The sequence below is a fragment of the Kwoniella mangroviensis genome (genome assembly GCF_000507465.2).
Source record: "Kwoniella mangroviensis CBS 8507 chromosome 1 map unlocalized Ctg01, whole genome shotgun sequence".
In the NCBI taxonomy this organism is placed as follows: domain Eukaryota; kingdom Fungi; phylum Basidiomycota; class Tremellomycetes; order Tremellales; family Cryptococcaceae; genus Kwoniella; species Kwoniella mangrovensis.
The window spans coordinates 9327111-9349419 of record NW_027062533.1 but is presented as its reverse complement, the minus strand read 5'-3'; the positions used below and the strand labels follow the sequence as shown (position 1 = coordinate 9349419).

At 44.8% G+C, this 22309-nt stretch overlaps 6 protein-coding genes across 6 annotated transcripts; 4 read left to right on the top strand and 2 right to left on the bottom strand.

Moving 5' to 3' along the window:
- Window positions 1-503: 503 nt before the first annotated feature.
- I203_103533 (uncharacterized protein) lies at window positions 504-8504 on the top strand (the record flags this gene model as incomplete). The annotated part of the gene is made up of 17 exons (XM_065517334.1): window positions 504-595; window positions 666-962; window positions 1016-1586; window positions 1643-1939; window positions 1994-2838; window positions 2903-4547; window positions 4610-4731; window positions 4797-5538; window positions 5601-5777; window positions 5835-6324; window positions 6398-6567; window positions 6629-6711; window positions 6787-7070; window positions 7145-7298; window positions 7355-7430; window positions 7501-7663; window positions 7735-8504. 17 exons carry the CDS (start codon window positions 504-506, stop codon window positions 8502-8504), a joined length of 6978 nt encoding a protein of 2325 aa, XP_065374152.1.
- A 381-nt stretch (window positions 8505-8885) lies between these two features.
- I203_103532 (uncharacterized protein) lies at window positions 8886-9587 on the bottom strand (the record flags this gene model as incomplete). Its single annotated transcript, XM_019147665.1, has 5 exons — window positions 8886-8908; window positions 8978-9020; window positions 9153-9206; window positions 9275-9460; window positions 9564-9587. The coding sequence occupies 5 exons, from the start codon at window positions 9585-9587 to the stop codon at window positions 8886-8888; spliced, it is 330 nt and encodes a 109-aa protein (XP_019003330.1).
- Window positions 9588-10085: 498 nt separating this feature from the next.
- Window positions 10086-11973, top strand: I203_103531 (uncharacterized protein; the record flags this gene model as incomplete). The annotated part of the gene is made up of 7 exons (XM_019147666.1): window positions 10086-10127; window positions 10193-10235; window positions 10385-10738; window positions 10906-11192; window positions 11383-11485; window positions 11539-11714; window positions 11806-11973. The coding sequence occupies 7 exons, from the start codon at window positions 10086-10088 to the stop codon at window positions 11971-11973; spliced, it is 1173 nt and encodes a 390-aa protein (XP_019003331.1).
- A 1026-nt stretch (window positions 11974-12999) lies between these two features.
- Window positions 13000-17463, top strand: I203_103530 (uncharacterized protein; the record flags this gene model as incomplete). Its single annotated transcript, XM_019147667.1, has 8 exons — window positions 13000-14382; window positions 14464-14663; window positions 14737-14890; window positions 14962-15221; window positions 15378-15620; window positions 15688-15923; window positions 15982-16115; window positions 16174-17463. The coding sequence occupies 8 exons, from the start codon at window positions 13000-13002 to the stop codon at window positions 17461-17463; spliced, it is 3900 nt and encodes a 1299-aa protein (XP_019003332.1).
- Window positions 17464-18040: 577 nt separating this feature from the next.
- Window positions 18041-20523, bottom strand: I203_103529 (uncharacterized protein; the record flags this gene model as incomplete). Its single annotated transcript, XM_019147668.1, has 11 exons — window positions 18041-18608; window positions 18687-18769; window positions 18832-18963; window positions 19027-19109; window positions 19170-19180; window positions 19262-19295; window positions 19376-19597; window positions 19681-19797; window positions 19858-19910; window positions 19985-20314; window positions 20369-20523. 11 exons carry the CDS (start codon window positions 20521-20523, stop codon window positions 18041-18043), a joined length of 1788 nt encoding a protein of 595 aa, XP_019003333.1.
- Window positions 20524-20908: 385 nt separating this feature from the next.
- I203_103528 (uncharacterized protein) lies at window positions 20909-22223 on the top strand (the record flags this gene model as incomplete). Its single annotated transcript, XM_019147669.1, has 3 exons — window positions 20909-20986; window positions 21076-21591; window positions 21693-22223. 3 exons carry the CDS (start codon window positions 20909-20911, stop codon window positions 22221-22223), a joined length of 1125 nt encoding a protein of 374 aa, XP_019003334.1.
- Window positions 22224-22309: the final 86 nt, after the last annotated feature.

Genomic DNA, 22309 nt, shown 5'->3' with positions numbered 1-22309 from the left:
GCTTGCTTGCTCCCTACTCTTTATCTGTCTTTTGTAGATTCCAACTCTTCACCAATAAACTCAATTTATATAAACAAACCAACTAAATTCGGTGACATGATGGCTCTCATTCCTCTCTCTCCTTTTCTCGTCACTCGTCCGGGCAGTTCAGAATTACGATCCATATCTTGAATATATATATGTGTGTGTGCTATGAACATCAATGTTATGTACAGTGCTTCGTACCAGAGGGGACATGCTGCATTCATTCCCATTCTCCAACGTGTCAACAATGTCAAAATAGAGATGATCGATGATCTCAGGCACGGTTTTACCAGTCCCGAGCGTAACATATTGATTGATTCATCCATATCCCATGTCTGCTATTTCAGCTGTCGTTCAACATCTGCATCACCATCTCATTCTCTTCTTGACTCTATACCACATCCAGCTCTCATGGAATAGTACCCGACATCAAGATACCCAAGATACCACGTATCATCATTGATCAACTGTCATCCGAAATGAGCCATCTCTCGTCAGCTTCAACCTCAGCTTTGGGATTCGGTTCTGTCTCTTCTTCATCATCTTCGGCTCCTGCACCTTCACGCCAGCGGTATGTCGCTTCCCACTCATCTTGGCTGGTGCATCATATGAGCTGACTTCATGTGGTGCTCGTTTCTCAGGCCGACAGGCTCATGGCAGCCTTTACCTTATATCCATTCGGGATTCTGCATCTATCCTTATCAGCCTGATGGCTCCCCTCCTCCCACTCCAGCGACAGCTCAGACAAACGATCAGAAGAGTACGAAAAACCGAAATAGATTCTCGTGGAGTGGTATGAGGCATGGTGGGGATGAGGAAGGGGAAGGAAGGCTGAACGCGTATGAAGTACCGCTGGATATAGGAGATGAGTTCTTCGCTTTTGAGGAATACAAATGTAGTTTGGAGGAGGATGGGAGAGGAGATCTATGGTATAGAGGGTGAGCTTTCAGTTTATCACTTGTGATTGGATTATCGCTGAATTATCCGATAGATACGTCGTGCAAGCTGTCTCATTACCATCACTTGCACCATCTTCATCCGCAGCCCATTCAGCTACGTACCCCCGACCCGAACCATCTGTATTAATCGGTATATTCCCGGCCGCAGCTGTACATATACGACCGGGTGCATCCAACGATAATGGCGAACTCACTGAAGCGTACGAAAGAGCAGTCAGAGCTGCAGAGGAGAAAGCTCGTAATGCGAATCCGAGCTGGGTTGGGGAGATGGATACGGTCAAAGAGGAAGAAGAAGGTGAAGGAACTGATATGTCAAGTCCTCAGAGGGAGAAAGATGTAGAAGGAGATGTTGTGGATGTTGAAGCTCAAAATGGAGGATCATCGTCGACTAAGTTGGAAAGAAGATCATCATTGGGGAAGCGAGATGGATTGAGGTCAAATAGGCCAAAATCCCTTATACTGGAGTCGAAAATAGCTCAGATGGAAGAAGAAAACAAAGAACAACCACCTTTACCGAAACTGACTGCTGGAGATTCTACGATAGCGGGACAACAATGGCCTTTGGTAGATGAAATAGCCTGTGCTATAAGAGAGTGGTACGGAGTGAGTTGACGAGTTGGAATAGCGAAATGTCAAATAGCTGATGGAATGTCATACAGCGTCTACCTACTTATCTAGCTAATCGAGAATACCGACTATTTAGTACGGTCATGCAACACATAGATGCCCTCTTTCTAGGTCGAAGGCAACTCTTATCACAAACTCTCAGTGGGGATGAGCTTGTTCGCATACGGCGAGAATGCGTTTCTAGACTAGTCAAATGCAATGTCGCCCAAGGGCTAGAAGTGATAGTCAGGAGTCTGGAAGATGGGAGTGTCATGGTGGTAGATAAGGAGAGAGCTTATGCCGGCGCGAGCTGGGTCGGAGGAATAGCTTGCTATGTATATCAAGTCCAGGTCAGCCGCTTCTTTCTCCTTGATATGAACGCGTCAAGCTGACAATACCTCTAGCTGGCCTATATCGATCTGATACCCCTCGATAATCTATTTGGCAAATTTCCCAGTCTGATTGATCCTCGTCCGACTCTTCCTTCTGCCCAACCTTTCTCCCTTATCGATGCTACTGCCACTGGTCTTAGTCAACCCTCAACCTCGGGATCCTACTATCATTGCTTCCTTGACGTCAGGGCGTTCATTGCCAATCCATGTGCTCCCGGAGAGACCGCCGAGCTATACTTCTCATTGTACAATAAAGCGGAAAGTCGATTTGTCACCGAAGAGTTCTGTCTAGTACTCAACCATCTTGGGAGTCCCGCTCGAGACGGTGAACAACGATTGGGAAAATTACGAACCCTGTTTGTCGACTTGAAACTCGATGATCTAGCTCATGACATCTATCTAGTTTGTCGAATAGTGAGAAACGGAGCGATGAAGATGAGGCAGGAAAGTGGATCGATGGCTATTAGACCTGCTGCAGGTCAAAGAACGAGTCTGTATGGTATATCAGAAGGAAGTGCAGCTCACGGAAATCCCTCAATGCTGGATACATTGACGGACGATTCTTTCTCGGTCACATCCGGATATGGTGGTCAAAGAACACCCACCATCGATACTTCATATACCACTAATGGTCATTCGAGCTCGATGGAAGGGAAACCTACTTTTCGTCGTCCGATGGGATGTGCTGTACTCCAATTACCACCTTCGACCAGGCTCCTCGCTGATGGAACGGATAAAATGGGCACGGGAGTTGAATTTCACGTACCTATATATCTCCCTAAAGATGAAGCTACTTTTGCTACTCTGCATGAAAATATCATTCACAACCGAGTAAAAGAATACGTCACATCATCAAGGTGAGCTGAGCTGTGCGCGCTGATCATAAATGACATGGATTTCAGCTGACAAATCCCTTTGCAGAGCCGAAGCCATCGCCCTAAGCCTGAAAATCTTCCAAGGCGCTGCCCCTCAGGTCATACGTGAACATCCCTCCCTTCTCCTTAATATCCCTCTTTCAGCACGTCTGGGCTTTCCCGATGTAGTATACCCCGGTACCATCCGAAACGACCTCTACGTCAAGCTCTGGTCTGCGATATTCACTCCTGCACCTACCAATCCAGGAGGATCGATACGAGTACGGAAGTCTGTCATACCTACCTATCAAGGTGATGTGCAAGTCACTATCGAAGTGCGACGCGGAGACGGATCGGTTGTACCTGATGTGATGGTAGCTGGTGGATGTGGGGAACCCCCTGTAGCTCAGTATCACTCATTAGTGTTTCACCGAAACGATCGACCGACTTTTGGGGAATTGGTAAAAATATCTTTACCGGCATCAGCTCAAGCTGTAGGATACCATCTATTCCTTACATTCCGGTCAAGAGGAAAAGAACGCCATTTGAACCCTGACCCATCGGAGCTAGAACAGCCTTTCGCTTTCGCTTATCTACCCCTGGTTGATGGTACAGCATGTATAAAGGACGGCGATCATGATCTGATGCTGTACAAGAATGAAAGGAATGTTCCACCCACCCCAAATGCTTATCTCGAAGCACCTGCTTTGGCTCAACCGGAATCTGGACTCTCACCGACACTTACGAAATCTCTCGTCCCCCTTCGAGATCGAGTCACCCTTCGAACATACCTTTGCTCCAGTCTACAAACTCAAGACAACACTCTACGAGCTTTGTTCGTATGGCACACTTCTGGAGGAGGCAACATCGACGTCCTATGCTCGACCCTCCAATTATTCAGTTTCGTCTCCGAAGATGAGATTGCCAAATTCGTGCCTTCGGTCTTTGATGCTCTTTTCTCGATTTTGATCACAGATCACGGAGCTCGTCAAGACGAAGTTGAGCTATTGATCCTCAAATCGCTAATCAAAGTGCTCGCTATGACTTCCGATAGAAGATTCCCGAACTTCAAGAATGTCTTCAACCTATACATCGACACCCAATATCACTATCCTTCATCAGCATTCAACTTGTTGAGATGTATGAAAAAAGTGATGTCTACCCCTTCTACGACGGAGTATCGAGCTTTCCTCAAAGTTTGGCATTTATTCTTTAGGTTCATCATACGATCGCGCGAACATGATAGAGCTAGAGGTATAGGTCTAGACGCTACTTCCACCCATATCGAATCGGAATTCCGCTCCCAGACCAAGTCCATCCTAGAAGAGATCAATTCGTTGATGCGATCGAACGAAAAGCAATTGATAGGCACGCAAACATTAGCAGTACAGCATTATGCCGATATTCTACCTGACTTATCAAGGATATTCCAACCGCTAGAAATCGCAGAAATGGTGATTCAATTTGCCGATACCCTCACTTTCGCTACTGGAAGTATAGCAATATACAAATTGCTTCTACTGCTACAAGTGGTCAAGAATGTGTTTGAAAGTTCAGAAAGTAGATCGATACTCGTACCTGCAATTGTAAGATGGGTCAAACCCCACCTTGGTTCGTTTGATGAATTGAGGACTATAGGGAACGATGATAGTCAGATTACGAAGGATGGAAAGAGGGTTAGATGGTTGGAATGTAATCGTTTGGCTGTCACGGTGCGCTGAGCGAAGACTCTCATTGCCTAAGTGAGGAGTTGAGCTGATACTCGATATTCTAGGTCATCGCTTGGACAGTGAACAAGTTGCAGGAATGGCTCGACTCACCCCTGATCAAGGATGATAACACGCTGAGGATACAAGAAGAGGATAACATAGAGTACTGTTTGACCCTTTTGCCGACGTGAGTACGATCTTTTTTCTCAAGTAGATGTCATTCGTAGCCTTTTCGCTGATATATGGAAACAGTCTATACGAGTCATACTTCGAACTTTTGAGCGCAAAAACAAAAGTCACCTTGAATCGTCAAAGATCCTCGCCAACATCGACTATATGGAAGTCCACTCCCGACGTATTCCCTTCTACTCATCCGTTCGCTCTTATATCCGAGTTACCTCCTCCATCATTATTGGAAAGACAACAGAATGCTGGGCAAGATGCTCTACCATCTTCCGAAACCTTCAATTGCGGATTGGCTGAGACTGCCGTCGTAATCCTTACTTTGATCCTATCGTCACCTAGGCCCAATATAACCAGATGGCTGAACGAAGTATTAGACATCGAAGGGGTGTGTTCGTTGAGCGACACTCTAAAATCGACTTTCGCATTCTGTTCATCTGTCATTGGATTTTCGGCCTTTCCCAAACAATGGTTGACGTTATCTCTAATGTCATTCTCATCAATCTCGAAATTCCTAACTACCCTCACACCGCTGTTAGAATCAGAACATTTCATCCCATCTATCGAAAATGCCGATTCGTTCGACATCACCCTTTGGACCAGGTTATTCGAATTGCTCTGCGAGTTTTGCGGGAGTGAAGAATTGGCATTGGAAGATATGACCCAACAGCGTCGAAGAGCCGAGTGGATTATTGCTGGGGATCTGAGAGATGAAGGTGCGGCTCTATTGGGTAGATTGTGGAATGCTATCGGGTGGCCGGTCGACGGGCCGCATGGGAAAGTCGATGGAGTGGAATTGAGATATGGAGGAGTAAGTCAGCCTTCATGCGCAGGTTAGTCTTCCAAGTAGCTGATCATCTGGCCGTGGTGCAGTATCAAACTCGATTCACGGGCTTGGCCGAACGAATATTGGGATTATGCCTTTCGAGTCATGATGTGATGTGTGAAACTGCTGTGGAGATCCTGTTCTCGATGATATATGCGGAATATGTCATTGAAGGGAAATTCGATACGATCGAAACTGAGATTTTTGCCAAACTTGATAAACTTGTAGGTCGATCCTTTTTGGGCAATAGGGATGGTTAGCTGATATGGTGGTGTTTTCAGTTCGCATCGAAATCGACAACTTCGGCTAGTGATCCGACAATGCGAGCGTATTTCGTCGCTCAGCTCCGAGCAGTATTCGAATCGACCCCATCTATCGACGATGCGTTCACGGAGAAAGTTTCAATTTTCCTCGATGAAATTGAACTATTCATCGATCTATTATTATCCCTCCGAGATATCCCCGATTCGGTTGAATGGTCCGACGAGAAGATGTCAGCGATGTATCGATTGATGACTTTCGTGGAGAAGATCGGTCGGAACGATCTATACTTCAAATTCATTCAGCAATTAGTAGATATATCGGTTTCGAATCGAAACTGGTTATCTGCTGGATTATCAATTCGGCTACATGCTCAGATATACAATTGGGATTTGAAGAGTGATCTGCTGGATGAATTGAAACTTGGTGAACAGGTGAAAATGCGATTACCACCTCAGAATCATTTCCAAAGGAAAGAAGCACTTTATTACCATGCTATCGGATATTTCGGTGAGTCAACCCCCCTTGGTCAATGGACATAATGATATCCTTGTTTGCTGACATTCACTCGTGATTGGTATAGCCGAAGCTGAAGCTTACGAACATGCCTTGGAGCTATGTCAGGAGTTGACTGTACAGCATCAAAGTATGACCTTTGATGTAGCCAAATTAACAGAGTTGTTGCATCATCAAGCTGCGCTGTGGGAGAAGATAGGTGCTGGCGGTAGAGGTAAACCGGAGTATTTCAGAGTTGTAAGTCAACACAATATTTGAGGGCACAAAATATCGAGCTGATATATGTGTATACCTTTAGGCCCACTTTGGCGAATTTGGACAATTGAATCAAGATAAAGATTTCGTGGTCAAAGGTGAACCGTGGCAGAGGTATTCTGAATTGTAAGCGATCATCATGCATATCTGCTGTATCAAGTCATATTGTATAGAAGCTGATTGATGGAGTTTGTCCCGAAGTTGCGATATCCTTCAGTTGAAACATCCTCAAGCTACCCTCCATCGATCCAAGATTCCACCTCCATCTGCCGCACGCGAATCGTCCGAACCTCTCATATGGGTGACGCCTCTGTCGCCCGAGCCCGATCTGTCCAAACCAATTTTCTCAGATAGTGTGGCGGAGAATGTACAGTCTCATTGGAGATTCAATGGGATTAGGGAGTTTTCAAGTTTGAGACCTTATATGAGGGATCAAAATGAATCGGAGATGGTACTTACCTGGACTGAGAAGACGGTGGTTACTAGTAAGTTGGAAATCCAGCTTTCCTTATAAGGGAGCTTGATGATTATCAGAGCTAACGATCTATCGACGTGATAGCTAAAGAGGAACTACCGAATATTCTGAATAGAAGTGAGATTGTTAACATAAGATATGAACAGATCCCACCTGTCAATATGGCTATCATGGAGGTTGAAAAAGCTACTAAGAATTTGGTAAGGTTAAGTAAAGGGAAGAATGGTCATTTGCCCGAGTAAGTTAACAGAAACTCAACAGCAGAAGTGGTCAGCTGATTCTGGAAAATGACAGGTCGAAATTACTTGGTACAGCTATCAATGGTGCGGTTGATTCTCCCGTCAGTGGTGGTGTCAAGACTTATAGAAAGGTCAGTTGATCAGCCATCGTCACCTGCGTTTGACGATATTAGCTGATGAAGTATCTTTGCATATTCATAGGTTTTCCTTGATGGAACTTATGTTCAGAAGCATCCCGAATTTACCTCTGAGATCGATCAACTTCGTTTATCAATCTTAGCATACGTTAAATCGATTCAAGATAGTTTGAAAGTGCATAAAGTGGTCTGTAAAGACATAGCTTTCCACGAGGCACTAAGAACTCGTGAGTGGATATATTCGTCTGACAGTATATTCGATTCACACGCTGATCTTTTTGCTTACGTGGTCATAAAGAGTTTTATAAAACATTCTCCGAAGAGATAACACTTTTACCTCGACAATCTGAATCTTCTTCCACAGAAGATCATACACCGTCTTTCGATCATAGCAAGAACAATTTCGAATTTACTTCACCTCCTAATCATCCGTTGCCACCTTTACCTCTACCCACTTACAATTCACCTGTCATATCCCACTACGAGAATTCGTCGCGTGGTAGTGGAGATGGATCTTACAAATTACCTAAATTGAAATTGGGTCCAACTGGAGGTGGAGGAGTACTGAGTATACATACCGCGAATAGTAATAGTAACGCTACTTCGTCTCCTAGGGAAAGTATCAATACTATACCAACCAACACCCATTCATACAGCCACAGTCGACATGGTAGTCAAACACCTACACTTACACCTATTCTGCCGCAAGGAAGTTTAAGGAAGACGCCGTCAACGTCCGACAGGGATAAGAGATCGAGTTGGAACAGTTCATCCAATTTGAGTTTATCAGCGATGGGGATGGGATTGGGACAGAGAGCAATGTCAATGGTGGGATTGGCTCAGAAGGGTACACCACCTAGTGTTAGTGAGGTTGGGACGGTTGATGAGGATTATGCGAATACTTATAATCAAAACCAACAGCAGCAACAGGTTGGAGAGAGGAATATGGATGGTAATGAGAACGAGAATGGAAATGGAAGTGGAAATGGAGGAAAAGAAAAAAGAATGAGTATGAGTATGGGTGGAGGGTTGAAGAGGTTTGGTAGTTTGATTAGACGTGATAAGTGATAAGTGATAGTAAAATCTGATTCAATGTGTAGCTCATATAGATATTTTGCTTCTCCTATGTGCATATGTTTATAATGTTTATAATGTTTATAATGTTTATAATGAATGGTCCTGGTTGATGAATTTGTCAGTCACATTCACTGTGTGATAGGGAGTATATGATGCGTGTTGAGAGATATCCAATCTATCCTATATATGTGGCATGGTGGTTGAGTGATACGATTTGTATTCATCATCTAATCCAACATGGACATTCGGCATTTCATGATATCATACAAAATCATCGTTATACAACATTATAGTTTATGATTGAAACGGGATGACATTGGCCTGAGGGAATGAGACTAAACAGCGAAGGATGGGGAAAATTATTTTGTTTCATTATTTCGTAGTTTGCTTATAACCTAGATGGATAGGATCAAAACGATGATCAGTTTCTGAAATTCTGTTTGAGTGGGAATATCTGGACTTACGAGAAGTATCTAATACCAAGTTACCGCATATCGCACATAATCCCTATGTAGGAATGTCAAGAAGAGAATGTCAGTTCTAATTTTCGATACCAGATCCAAAAGATAGAAGTGAGGATACATATACATATGTATGTATACATATATTATATCACGAGTACGACAAATACCGACTTACCTTTTTATATGCGCATTTCTGACACCTCGAAGCGTTATTCTGCTGAACCGATTGCTATAAGATATAAAACGATAAGTATCCAGACATGAACCGAAAGGCAAGAGGATCATATGATAACCCACCTTACAATCTATACATTTGTTTCCATAAGGATTTATACTACCTTTCTTGATACCTCCTGCACCCCCTGTACCGGGTTTGACGTATGGCGAAGCTCTTGCTCGAGCGGATAGGAGTTTGTTCTCGCCTATCTTACGGGTTGAGGAGGAAGGTTGGAATGGGTCGGGAGCGGCGACTGTTGAGAGTTTCTGCGTAGGCGAGCAGTGTCAGCCATGATAATTCACAAGATGGCAGACGAGAAGACCATCTTTGAATATGGATGAATGAAGGAGGTGTGGTGTAGGTAATTACCTTTTCGCACTTTTTACAGACCATCTTCTCGGCTGTAGGTTTCCCGTAGCAGATAAATGTCGATTTAAGATAGATAGCTGAGCAACGCAGAATAACAGTGAATATACATAGATATAGAGAGAGAGAGAGAGAAAGAGTGAATTATCTAATCTGATGACGATTGCAGATGTTTTGGGTGTTTTCGTTGAATTGCCACCCAATTCGCGTTCTCCAAAATTTAGGTGCGCGACCCAGCCTCTCGCATGCCTAACATGGATTCAGGGTTGATTACCGCTTGGTGACGTTCATCACACTCGTTCAAGGATCCAAGGCGATGTGGGATATACGATGGTGGATGTTGACAGCTGACCATTGGCCGTTGACAGTCGACAGTCGGAAGCTTCACATACATATTCAACACCATACAAATAGAGACCTAGACTACCTCAAGCCATCCGTAGCCCCATCGACTTGAAAGAAGACTGCGTCAGACCATCGCGTCACTTTAGATCCTATCATATCACTCATCGCTCTTGATCTACAATGGACCCTTCAGTCCCCCTCGTCGTGGACAATGGTACTGGTGTGAGTAATGGATCACTTCAGCTAGTGATAGAGTGGCAACTTGTGGCTGATGGTGTATGTAACAGTTTGTGAAATGTGGTTATGCAGGATCCAACTTTCCAGAATATGGTAAGTGTGTTGAGATCAAAAAGTGCAGCTATATGTCTCTTGCTATCACGGTGTATACACTGGATCTATATCTATCACATCAGGCGCTCAGCTTAACATACGCGATTGGACATAGAGATGGACATAGCTGACATCATTATGCTCCCCAGTGTTTCCCTCAGTCGTCGGTCGACCCATCCTCAGAGCGGAAGAACGACTCGGCACGTCCCAAATCAAAGATATAATGGTTGGCGATGAGGCATCCGAATTTAGAAGTTTCTTGCAAGTCAGTCAACCGATGGAACATGGTATAGTAAAGAACTGGGAAGATATGGGTCATTTATGGGATTACACTTTCCAAGAGAAGCTTCAGATCGATCCTAGAGGTAGGAAAGTACTGTTGACTGAACCTCCAATGAACCCTAAAGTGAATAGACATAAGATGGCAGAGGTGATGTTTGAACAGTATGGATTTGGTGGGATTTACGTGGCTATTCAGGCGGTATTGACGTTGTATGCTCAGGGTGAGTGGGACTGTACCCCAATTTCAGACATTTCATCTTTTCAAATACATAATATGTGTCGCTATCTACTCTTTGAGGGATGTCAACGTCCTCGGGGGACCATTCTTCTGCCTTTGTTCACTTTCGAACATGGGTAGAATCACTGCTGACAAACTTCTACCTTGTAGGTCTCCAAACTGGAGTAGTCGTCGATTCAGGAGACGGTGTCACCCACATCGTACCAGTGTACGATGGATTCGCCCTTCCCCACTTGACCAGAAGACTAGACGTGGCAGGAAGAGATGTTACCAGGTACTTGATCAAATTGTTGTTGATGAGAGGATACGCGTTTGAGAGAACAGCAGATTTCGAAACTGTCAGAGGAATCAAGGAGGCTTTGTGCTTTACGAGTTACGATCTGGAGAGTGATAAGAAGTTGGGAGAGGAGACAACGGTCTTGGTGGAGAATTATACGGTGAGTTGAATATTTGAGCAAAAAGAGCACAAAAGAGTATGAAGGTGAAATAAGTCGGGCTATGCAAGATGTATTGCAAGACGCAATAGATAAGAAGCTGATGGTAAAACGTTTCGAGAGAGGAGACGGTTGCATTCGCTGAAGATGATTCATATGAGCCTATTACTGATGTGAAGTACTGTACTCGCAGCTGCCAGACGGTCGAGTCATCAAGGTCGGTTCGGAAAGATACGAAGCTCCCGAATGCATGTTCCAACCTCATCTGGTCGATGTCGAACAACCTGGTGTAGCCGGTGAGTACCTCGCAATATAAGTTGACGAGCTGCTGATTTTTGCTTCTCTCTAGAACTCCTTTTCCAGACTATCCAGCAAGCTGCCGTGGATACCCGATCAGAATTATATAAGCACATCGTACTTTCTGGTGGATCTTCGATGTACCCCGGTTTCCCATCTAGATTGGAAAAGGAAATGAAACAATTGTACCTCACCAGAGTGTTGGGTGGTGACGCTTCTAGATTATCTGTAAGTTTACCCGTCTAACCCATAGCCCTGGCGGGGCACAAAATAGAATCGGGGGAATATGATCTGACATGGCCATTGACTTGTTCAATAGAACTTTAAAATCCGAATTGAAGACCCCCCAAGAAGGAAACACATGGTGTTCCTAGGTGGAGCCGTGTTGGCTGATATCATGAAAGACAAAGAGGCATTCTGGGTGACGAAAGAGGAATGGGATGAACAAGGTGTCAGAGCTTTGGATAAGTTAGGAAGAGGTGATTAAGCCGAACATCCTCCGTTTAGGCGATGAAGTAGTAGAAAAGTTGTAATAATGAAACTTTAGATGAAGAAAAAGGTGCAACTATGAAAAGATTGTTTATTTGTTATTGTGATTCCTTCGGATGCATTCCCCATGAAAATGGATCGTTCCCTGCTGTGCTTGGCATATGAGATCATGCTACTTGTGTCATCTGTGTGCATGATGAGATATGACTCTTTAGAATGAGTAGAAGGATGAAAGGAGATAGATGTATGGGGGTGTTGGAGTACTGTATGAGAGATTGTGCCACGAATTTAAGGGTCCGATCAGTTTAGATGCAACTCAGCACAACGTCACTCACTTGACTATGTATGGCACGCGTATGAGGTGCATCTCACTCTCAGTGCACCATAAACCATACACTCAATACAAAGCTCATATGTAGCACATACATGACAACGTCTTCTAGTCCACTTCGTTACCCTATCACACCTCCATAGCAGTCACAGCTACATGGTCGTATACATCCTCATATAAAAGCAGCTTCATAACGAGCGATCAACAGTCAACTTACCTGACTGTCGCACTTCCCGTTTCCGCGACTCATCCCCCTATCATCTTACTGCGACGTGGATCCATCAGAAGCGAGCGAGGAGGAAGAAGATTTGTCCTCTCGGCTGTGTGATCTGGCATCCAGATAGGAGAACAAGGTAAGCTGCCCTCGTCTCTAGTCTCTCAGCCATATGATCCTTGCTTTGACATCGATCACCGAGTTGACCGTGGTTGTCTTGGTTCTGCAGGTATCATTCTGCCTGGACTCTCGTACCGCTGCAAACATCTGACGGAGCACCTATTTTCCTCCATCTGTTCACTCGATCCTCTATTCAGCATCTTACCCCGTCGCAGTCTCTTACGTCTCGTCCAGCAACAAGCTGTTCATCGCTTCGAAAGAAAGAGCCAAGGCAATCTTCCCAATCCTTCCCTTGCACTTTTTTGAGCTGATTGTCACCGTCCATGTCTCGTCCTTCCTCGTATCACGATTACTCCAAGATGGAAGACGACCCATTCTCTTTGCCTCTCTTCAATCATCATCCATCTGCTGCTGGAGGGTCGACCTTACCCCCAATCCGGACAAACATAGATGGACCACCTCAGATTCCCCCTCCTCCACCTGCTTCCGCTCATCGCAATAATCAGGCCAGCTATACCGGAGGAATACTCTCTTCCCCCTTTTCAGCTTCGCCTAGAGTGCCAAACACTGGAGGGGGTATGCCACCTATACCGAACTCGCAGAGACCTAATCAGAGTGCTATACCATACGGATCGATACCATTTCCTCAGCATCATCAGCCAACTTCGGATGAGTTGATGCCACCTCCTTTCTCGGTTCCTTCTAACTCGCACTCACACAGCTACCTCGGAAGAAGCGCATCATTGGGAGGATCAAGGAAGAAGGACCCTTTTGCATATAGATCAGATGATGTGGAAAGTGGATTTGGTAATATGGACGTAAGCGATAATATCAATCCTGGCGGTTTACCCACCATACCATCAGCAGCTTCCTCATCATCCAGCTGGTCAGGCAACTATTCCAACAACGCTCAAGCTCAGAGACAGATTTATCATGGGTACTCTGGACAACCCCAGCAACCTCAACAAAGTAGGGACATAGTCATGTCTCCCAGTAAAACTTATTCAAGCAATACATCCATGGATCCTCCTCCTGTACCTGCTCATGCACTTCGTCAACAGCAAGCTACCAACGAATCGAGCTCAGCATACCAATCCACCAATCCATATATACCTAGAGGATCTGATCCCGGACCTACATCTGCTGCTTCCTCAGATCAAAGTCATTGGACGGATTATAGACGACCATCAATCAATCAGCGAATGTCATCCACAGGCTCATACCAATCTAAAACTTCGGATCAACTCTCGCCATTCGCCAAGCCTACTCCATTGAGTGGTGGAGGGGAAAGTCCAAGTCTCTCTTCACCACTATTGAATCCTTATGATGTATCCACATCGACAGCGGCATTTTCCAATTCGCAATCGCCAAGTATACCACCGCCGCCTCAAGTTGCGAATTTACCTACTTCACCTAGGAGTTGGAACAACCCTCCACCACCTACAGCTTCTTCCTCCTCCAACCGACCGGTCGCTTCTCCCGTTGGAGGAAGACCGCCTCCATCAACCAGTAGAGCATCGATGTCTAACCAATTATACCCCGCCAGTCAGCCTGTTACCCCCGCTGGGAAGTACGAACTTGCCCCTTCAAGAGGCGCTTTACCTTCAAGGGACGATAAGAGGGATACACCCTCTAGGTCGGGCTTGAGAGATATTCACGATTGGTCGGATTTGAAGCCTGTAGTGAATGCTCAACCGAATGGTAGGAGAGCGGATCCGGATGCTCCCGGAAAGTACCTCAGTGTGAGTGAAACAGTATTCCGAAGAAGAGTGATATACAAAAAAGGTTGTACTGATCATATATCATTCGTTCCTTTTTTGTAGCCTCTCAAATGTCTGACCACAGCTTTACCACAGACATACAATTTATGCAATCCATCTTTCCGATATGAAACTTCCGATAATCCCAGAAGGGTCTTGACGAAGCCTAGTAAACCTGTGCATAACGATGGAGCAGATAATGAGGATTGGGATTATATCCTTTATGTGAATGATGTATTGGGCGGTGAACATGGTGGTGATAGGTGAGTTTTGACCTTACGGCATTATGTTTTGAGCTATTGAGATGGAAGCTGATCGTGGGATGTCATGTTGTAGATACCTCATCCTCGACGTATTGGGTCAAGGAACTTTCGGACAAGTAGTGAAATGCCAGAATATGCGTACGCACGAGATCGTAGCTGTTAAAGTGGTAAAGAATAAACCTGCATATTTGCAGCAGAGTAAGATGGAAGTGGCTATTTTAGAATTGGTATGTCGTCTTCAATTTGCTTTTCCCTCTTTCAACATTGCTGATGGATGGCTGGCTTTGATCGATATTAGTTGAACAACCAACATGACCCAAACGATCGTCATCATATCCTAAGGATGCACGATTCTTTCACCCACAAGAACCATTTATGTCTGGTATTCGAATGTTTATCTTCAAACTTGTACGAACTCATCAAGCAGAATCAATTCAAGGGATTAAGTACGCAATTGGTGAAAGTCTTCACAGGGCAGATGTTGGATTGCCTTACGGTGTTAAAAGATGCGAGATTGATTCATTGTGATTTGAAGCCTGAGAATATATTGTTGAAATCGTGAGTTGATTCTTCCAACGTATACCAATGGACTCTCTTTCACATGTTTCACTGTCTTCATCCTCGATCATCATCGCCTCTTGATTGTAACTTGTGACTTGTGAAATACTATTCTCTGTCCATCTCGAACAAGAGCTGATGTCCTCAACCCCACAGCCTTCAATCCCCTCAAATCAAGATCATCGATTTCGGTTCAGCCTGTCATGAAATGCAAACTGTATACACATACATCCAGTCAAGGTTCTATCGATCACCCGAAGTTTTATTAGGTCTGCCATACTCAACTGCCATCGATATGTGGTCCTTGGGATGTATTGTGGTAGAACTGTTCTTGGGATTGCCACTGTTCCCTGGTACAAGCGAATATAATCAGCTATCCAGGATAGTCGACATGTTGGGGTGAGTCACCTACCATCATATCCGTCTGTGACTTGATTGCTGACTCACCTTTGATTGATTTCGGCAGTACCCCACCTACGCACTTACTGGAAGTTGGAAAACAAACCCACGAATTCTTCAACACTTCTACCGATGCGTATGGTCGGAAAGTCTACAAGCTAAAATCGATGCAACAATACGCATCTGAACATCGAACGGATGAACAGCCTTCCAAGCAGTACTTCAAGCAGACCAAATTGAAAGATATAATCATGGAGTATTCTTTCAGTAAAAGAGGTGCTAAGCAGTCTGACATTGATAAAGGTGAGTCCAACAATGAGTGTCAATATCATGCAACGGACCTGACAGGTGACTATCGCAGAAATGGCTATGAGAAGAGCCTTTGTCGATTTCGCCGAAGGTCTGCTAAACATGGATCCTATCAAACGATGGTCGCCTCAGCAAGCTGCTAAACACCCTTTCATCACCGGAGAGAAGTTCACTGGGCCATTCCAGGTAAGCCTCGACAGCTATGCACAGATTGAGCCAGGATCGCTGACAATGCTTGTTATAGCCCACGGCGCCTACCAGTCGGACATCGTCGCAGCCATCATCATCAGAGAAGACTGCAGCATCGCCTTCATCCAGCAAGAAGTATGGTGGTCTCGTGCAAAACTCCACTCCCACTCGGGCGCAACGAATCTACTCCGATGCAGCCTCGTATAATCAGCAACTTGCTCAACATCAATCGTATACCGCTCAAGTGCAGAGTGCCGCCAATGCCCCTCGACCTGGACCTTTCTCGCCTGGATACAATATGCAACAATTTCAACAACAAGTCTATGGTCAAGGACATCGTATACCCAGTCAACAAATGCCTGCTCAGCAAAGTCAGAGACAGCCTTCAGGTCAATGGCAGATGCCACCAATTCAAGCATCATACCAACAGCAGCGCGTTCCGTCTCTCAATGCATCCACTTCACATACTCAGCTACGTCAACCTGGCAATACATCTAATGCAATGAACTTGTCTACCACTAATCCACCTCCCAATTCGTATTACCCTGTTACGCGTAACAGAGCAAATACCATCAATCAGATGGACGCTATCCCACCTGCTTTGGCCAGATTAGTCCAATTCAGCGCTCAAGATCCCTCCGGGACTAGAAATTCGCTCACTCCGGTGATGAACCGTGATGATTTCACCAGGGAATGGGAGAAGAGACAACAAGGACATCAAAAACAATCGTCCTTGCATAATGCTTCTTATCCACAATTGGAATATCTACAGGAACAAGCTGAATTGGCTGGTTCGTCAGGTGGTGGGAATTGGTTAATGCCTGGTAATGCGTATTCTACTCATCATCATCAACAAAGTCATAGTCTAGGCCACGGCCATGGAAACCATAGGACGCATCCTAGTTTATCTGGAAATCAAACTTATCAAATGCAGCCTCATATAGGCGTATCCCCGCCTACCAACAGTAATTCAGAGTATGGTTCGTCAACAAGAAGGGAATATGATCCTTCACCACATCATCATCGAACTTCTTATAGTGGAAATACGACGGGTCTTCCTACCTATCCTCCACCCGCTGCTACTTCCAACGCCAATCCCAATTCTGCTTCCGCAGCTGGTAGTTTCGATGCGTTTGGAGATTCGAGGGATAATAATGGCATGGGAATGATGTATACCCCTTTACAACCTTCTTATGGAGGAGGAGGGGGGCATCAGGCAAGAGCAAGTTATTCAGGTCCTTATGGTTCGAATAATACCAACACCGGTCAAAGTCCGTTTGGTAATCAAGGGGGAAATGGAAGTCCTAGGTACGGAGGTGCGAGGAGAAATCAGTATGGTGCTTAGTCTAGACTGTTCATGAGGAGATTGAAAATGGAGGATACAGACAAGAAGGGGATTTGATTGACAAAGAAATCGAAAAGAAAGAATTCAATATACAATATACTTTACATTACATTACATTACGATTACAAAGCAAATCCGGCTAGATGCCTGCTTCGCTTCGCTGTCCATTTATACTGTTTTTTTTCCTTTCTCTCTGACGTTGATCTATATTTCGCATGTCATGATAAAATGAACGATAACAAATGATGAATGACTCGATCCTGAACCAATGCATTTCTTTTTCTTTTTCAACTTGCGTATGTCATATTATATGTCATATCTCGATGCTTCTTCACCCTTCGATAGTAAAATCCCGTTCACATAGGACCGCATCCAGAACAACCACCAGTAGAGGATATTCTGAATACATCAGAAGGTTCAGTTTTTTAATGTGAGGAAACTGATTGCATGCGTACAACATGATTATATACCAATTGGAATATACAAGATACCACCGAACATCTCATAATGGATGTACTACTGATATTGTATCAGTAGTCCAAAAGGTACATACTTGGTATTGATGAAAAATACTTGACTACGCCCTAAGAGCAGTACTACTAACCACTTTCCTCCTCTCCCTCTCACCCAATTCCAACACACCTTGACCTGTAAAAGCCAATACTTGATATTCAGTATGTTTCGACAAATTACTTAGATTCACTCTGAAATAATTCAAAGTTCTAACCACATCCAACCCTTCTGCTCCCCCTTCTTTAGAGGTAGTCGATCTTACTTTTGGTAATTTCTTACGTACCCAACCACTCGTATTAATCTCCTCGTCATCCTCCAGCTCCAAACCTGGAGGTAGAAGGGTGACTCCACCTCTCGGATGAGCCGCTTGATCCTCATGCGATAAAGTAAGGTTAAATTGACTCGTGGAATAATCAATCTCCGCTCGACCATTCGTATAGGGAGGGGAGAATGGTCGAGCAGGTTGGTGCGTGGCTGAAATGGATGATGATTTCTTTTTCAAGATATTAGGTCTGAATGATGATGAAGTGGAGTGATCGGTTTGTGTTTGTGGTGAGCGTGAGGACGAGGGTAGATGACAAGTTTGAGAGAGAGAAGATATGGCTGTAGATCGGATATCTTTAGGCACAGATCTGACAAACAGTAAAGAACGTATCAGCAGTCGCGACAAATGCTAAGTTGAGATCCACTCGAAATGAGATTGGATTTACCTTCCTGGATCAAACAGCAACAAATTGATATCACCCCTTGAATTCTCTTCGTACCCTATGATAGTCCTTGAATGGCCGGAATGCTAGATGGAAAGATGTTCATGAGCGTTATCGCATTATCCTCGAAAGAAATCGTATAGCTCACCTGAAGGATAAGTGGGAATTTCTTGGATATTCTGACTGCTTCACCCTTCCCAGCTCCGTCATCTTGAGTACGCATCAAGACGTCAAAAGCGGATTTGCTATCGCCATTAGACGGGTGTTCGTTTTCATCGGACTGAGAATATGCGTGCTCGTTGTCAGCTAGATTTCACCGAGTCAGAAAAGCTGTGAAACCCACAAAATACGCCTTGACCCATCTCTGCAATGCTATATGTGCAGTCCTAGATCCATCTTTCGTATCTTTTGGTTTAGGAAAGTCGTCTACAATATTTATCAGCTACACGTACCTTGTGAGAAGATGAAGGAAGAGAGACAGCTCACATAATTCGCATCTGTAGCAGTGCATGGGCATTTCGCAATGCCATCAGCTATCTGACAGTTTCACTCTAATTTGTATAAGACAGCTGACTCACGGTATACCCTTGTAAGTGAACATGGCATATAAATCTGTTAATTTATCGATCTAATCAGCTACATCCTTCGCCATCTAAGAATATCGCGACAACCATAGCAGAATGATCACTTACCGGACGGACCAATCCATTTCCTCGTACCCAGGATCTTCCCCTTCAACTGCTTCTTACCTTCCGGATCGTACCCTTCTTCCCAAGCTTCTTGTATCCATCCTTGTACCCTCCTCACTCCAGGCTCTGCACCGTTATTCTGCCTATCAAACACTGGCTGATAAGCCGGTATTGATAGTAAAGAGGATATTGACATCATGGCATTTCGATATCCACACCCCCATCCTATCAATATCACCAATAGATCAGTGTAAGTATATGCCTGTGGAAGTATGATGGTTAGAAAAGCTGTATTTAAGCAGGCTTACCCATATCGAATTTCCATATTCCCTTGATATGCGTTGTATCCCTACATAGGACTGCTTGTCGGGTTATACCGAGGTGATAAGCTCTCCGTAATGTCTGAGCGAGGATCGGTATGACACCTGAGATCAATTTTAAGCTATGCTTTCGATGGTGTGGTAATCATTGCTCAATGAGCTCACCTGGTGAGAAGTTACTTGGTATATCCGCCATCGAGCCACTGATAGGATCCCACCTGTTTCCCCCCTTCATCAGTCATCTTGCTTCCTCCCACTGTCTTATCAAAATTTGATCCGTGATATGACTTACCACTGATCACCGCTTTGCACTTTCCTTCCCGTCCAATCCATCCATCCTCCAGGTCTAGCTGGTCCATCCCACCCTTCATCATCCGCCTGTTCATCCTTTCTACTCTGTAATGTACTCTGTAAGCTCGAAGTGGTATTGACTGTATAATCATAATCCAGATCCAGCTCTTCCTCGTCATATCCGGTAGATGCTATTGACCGACGTCGTTTCAGGGAGGCTTGGGAAGACAAGGGTGGTCCATCCAGACACCCGTTGACGTGAGTCTGAGCTTCAGTAGGCGAGAGGAACGATAGAGGGAAATCACATATCGGACATGTGTCTGAAATGTCGCTAAAACAAGGGTCAGCTAGATCCATGAACATGCGTCAGTGCAAATGAGCTCACTTTACTCCTACTTCGTAGATTGTAGGCTTTTCCTGGGTTGTGCTGATAGGGGGTGCGGGTGTTGATGGTCCAGCTTCGAAATGCGAGTTTACATGATAGGCGAAAGCACCTTGGTCGGCGTTTTGCACTTCACCACAGACTGGACAAGTTGACATCGGGCTGAAAGGTCTGTTCGTCTCTGTGGGATACGGAGTCGGCGAGGGGAGTCAGATCGGTACTATATATACACTTTCATATGATCTGTGATGTTATCTGTATCAAATGATGAATGATGAGGGATGAGGGATGATCTTATGCTGTGCTTTATGGCTGTCCAGCTGTGCATCCTCCACCTTTGCCTTCATCCGAATAGCTGGATGCTGATGTGGGGACCCCGCATCAGGTGGGCTCTGGTTCGATTGCGTGCCATGCTCAATTCCAGATAATTCATCTCAACAGCTCACACCCAAAAAAAAGTGAATTCAACGTCATTCACACCCTCTCACAACCGATCTACCTATCCTTCATCTTGATCATTCTAATTCTCACTGGCACGAACCCATGTCCGATACAAGAGCAGAAGCTGAAAAAGAACTAGAAACTGTAGAAATGAGTGGTAATCTGGAAGACAGCTTGGGTGTGAGTCCTCAAACTGATCCCAGATCATCTCTCCTCTCATTCCTCCCTTAAGAAACCAATCGAAAGCTAATATCACTGATCATCCTCAGTCCGCCCTCGAATCGTCATTCAACCTTCCTCCACCCCCTCCACCACCCGCTAAAGGCAGTGAATCAGCTCATGAACCCACTGCTATCCCCGACGAGACCGTCGCGGCCACTGCGGAGCCTATCGAGGGAATGGCTGAGTGGAAAGATACCTTGGAGGGATACACCAAGGAATGGCAAGCTGAATCGTCCATTGCGAGAGAGAAAGCCCTGAAGACTAGACAAAGGATCGAAAAGGAGAATGCAGATGCCGAGAAGAAGATGAAAGAAGAATTGGAAAAGGGAAAGAAATCTAAATTGGCAGAGGAGAAGAAAAAGAGAGATGAACAGAGATTAAAAGAAGAACTTGAAGGTGAAGCCGAAAGTAAGAAGGGTTCTCATGGAGGAGATAGGGAAAAGAAGGTGAAAGAAGCTTGGGAGCTTGTTGGAGATAAAAAGGACAACAACACCCCTACAGCAGAAACCGATGTGAGGGGACCTACAGGAAAAGAACAATCGAAGAAGGAAGCTTCCAAGCCTGTGAGTGGGCGATCTCGTTTCTCTTGTCATTGGACCTGTTGCACAATCATATGAATTCATTTACATCGTCCTATTACATATCTGACTCTTCCTTTTCGCAGCTATCCTATGATCCCACTCGATCTACCGATCCCATCCCTCCAATCTTCCAAGACCCCGTACCCGCCAGTCAGACCACCGCTCCAACCGAATCAGCAACCTTATCCAGACACTCTGCAACATCCGGCGCATGGGAAGAACTTTCTCGAGGTTCACCATCCGGATCATCAGGAGAGGAAGTCTCAAGACCTCAATCGAACTCTGAAGAATCGGATATTGTTAATATTCCTTCTTCATCCTCTAAACGAGGAGACGATCATCAACAACCCCAACCTCCTTCACAGCCTCCTTCACTCACTTTGAGCTTGTTCAACCCTTCTCAATTGACTTTCCGAAGGGTTTTAGCTGTTATCGGAATAAATCTCGTATTACCCTTTGTGAACGGTGTTTTCCTAGGATTCGGTGAGATCTTCGCTAGAGAGGTGGTCAGAGTAGGTAAATTGGTTTGGAAAGGTGAGAGAACGTGGTTTGGCTTGGGTAGAGGCGCAGCTGGAAGAGGTACGAGTGGAGTAGGTTTGAGTGGTGGTTTCTAGATTGTGGTAAACATAGCATAGCGAAGGATTTTACGGGAAGAGGTACGGATTATAGTAGGTACATAGATACATGTATGATATCTCGA